Source organism: Oratosquilla oratoria, chromosome 3 (assembly GCF_046742065.1).
Source record: "Oratosquilla oratoria isolate Oo_2021 chromosome 3, ASM4674206v1, whole genome shotgun sequence".
Lineage (NCBI taxonomy): Eukaryota > Metazoa > Arthropoda > Malacostraca > Stomatopoda > Squillidae > Oratosquilla > Oratosquilla oratoria.
Genome location: NC_134779.1, coordinates 79,883,287 through 79,885,313, shown reverse-complemented (window position 1 = coordinate 79,885,313; position 2,027 = coordinate 79,883,287). Strand labels below are relative to the sequence as shown.

Here is a 2,027-nt window from a genome sequence, read left to right as displayed (position 1 = left end):
CAGACTTTGCACGTTTTTAACGAACTTCTTATATCCTGAGAAGTAATGCCGCGTGAACGCCTCTCAATCCTCATAGGATATCATATCGTCCGAACATTCTAATTTGTCAAACATATCGTCACTGTATTTGAGTTGTTTATAGTTCTCTAGAGTTTATTTGAAGGCGATCACCTTCCTTTGGAAATTGTGTATAGACGCTTTCACCTAAAAGGTTTTGGTATCAGAGTACATCCCAGGGAACGTTTTACTGTGCTCGCCTCTTAGTCTAGCTTCCAACACCTTATATTCTTGGAACGTCTTCTTCGTTATACCCTTGGTAGCCATTAGCCATTTCCATAGGCAGGCGCGGATCTAGGAACAAAGTTTGGGGGGGGGGGGCCGACGGCAGAATTTTCGGTTGTTTAACGAGCATTAGCATTACCGTTTCTCCACTCACGGGATTCTTATTTGTTAATAACTGGCGGACTGACCTAAATGAATAGGCATAACCATCTGCTCTAGGTGCCAGTGTTTCTCTTCGGATTCAAATGAGAGAGGAATTTTGTATCTTATCAAAACTTTATTGAAAGTAAGAAATTAATAGCTAGAGACCTAGAGACATTAGACCTCAATTTAAATGTAGAATATATATATATAAGACAGTAAGCATTATACTTTATAATATTACCTATAATAGTAGCCTTAAAAGTAACATGCAAAGGTTATTACACTGAAAGGATTAATCACACTGCAGCCTAAGCAAGGAGAAGACGGCGGTTCCTTTCCGCAAACTTGTTGTTCACACGATCAACAGGAACATCTACATCGTTATGGACGGCGAGTAGTGCGAGGCCGTTGAGGCGATCCGGACCTATGGTGCTCCTCAAGTATGTCTTCAGGCGTTTAAGGGCTGAGAACGATCGTTCGGCTTCTGCATTTGAGACTGGCAGGGTCAGTAGGATGGTAAGGAGCTTCGCGATGTTCGGAAACATACGGGCCTCGGCGTATTCCTTTGCTTTCTTGACAGATTCGAAGGCCGGAGCGGAACATGTCCACCGATGTGTTTCCGTCTGCACGAGCAAAAGTGACTCAACGTCACTTTCGTAGAGTTTAGTGGCTTTAAGAACAGCATCCACGTTTGCTTTTGAGCCCCTGAGCAGCTCTTTCAATTGGAGAGCAACGGGCACAGTGTCATCATCAAATCTGCTCTTCAACTCAGCGACCACATGGTCAACGAACGGAATATACACCGAGCGCCGATAGTACTCCTCAGCAGATGCCGCTGGGACATTCGCGCGTTGTGTCTGTCGTGCACAGACTCTGGGAATAGGGATGCCATCGTGAGCTGAGCCCACTTCAACTAGAAGATCTTCGGCTTTCACGAACACAGCGTGGAAGTACACCTCGGCATCCGCTCTAAATTTGGCGAATAGAGTACCAATTTCACGAATCAGTGCGTACGCACATACCAGGTCACCTTCCTTTTTCTGTATGATTCTGCTTGGCTGAAGCGTGTGTGCCAAAACGGTCTCGGCCACAACCAACCCAACGAGAAAGCGGGGGTCCCGAATCGCAGCGAGTAGGAGTCCGGCGTTGGCATCCAACTTCATCTCATCCTCCAGAAAAATAGCGATGAGAGGCAGAAACTCGATGAACACGAGGACAGCATCGTGCCGCTCGACCCATCTGGTGGGGCACAGGGGCACCAGCTTTTCCCGCTTGGCTGAGGATAGCTTCACGAGTTTGGTAAACCGAAGCGTACGCATGTTGCTGGAATGGATAAAGTTGTACACCTCGTTCAGCGTCTGGAGGGCGAGTTTGACTTCTTTGACATCACAGGCCTTAGTCAGCACCAGGTTCAGTCGGCGACTGAAACAGTGGATCGGTTTCGCCAGGGGTTATTGCTGCATGATGATGGCGGCACAACCTCTGAACTTCCCCATCATGGCACTCGCCCCGTCGAAGCCTAGCCCTCGGCATTTTGACATCTCCAAACCGAGGCCCTCGACGGCGTGGATGAGCAGTTGGGCCAGGCCTTCACCAGTGAG

General features: G+C 48.0%; 1 protein-coding gene across 1 annotated transcript; it reads right to left on the bottom strand.

Annotated features, from left to right (window-relative positions):
• Positions 1-734: 734 nt before the first annotated feature.
• Positions 735-1,745, bottom strand: LOC143018987 (52 kDa repressor of the inhibitor of the protein kinase-like). Its single transcript, XM_076174687.1, has one exon. It carries the CDS (start codon positions 1,743-1,745, stop codon positions 735-737), a length of 1,011 nt encoding a protein of 336 aa, XP_076030802.1.
• Positions 1,746-2,027: the final 282 nt, after the last annotated feature.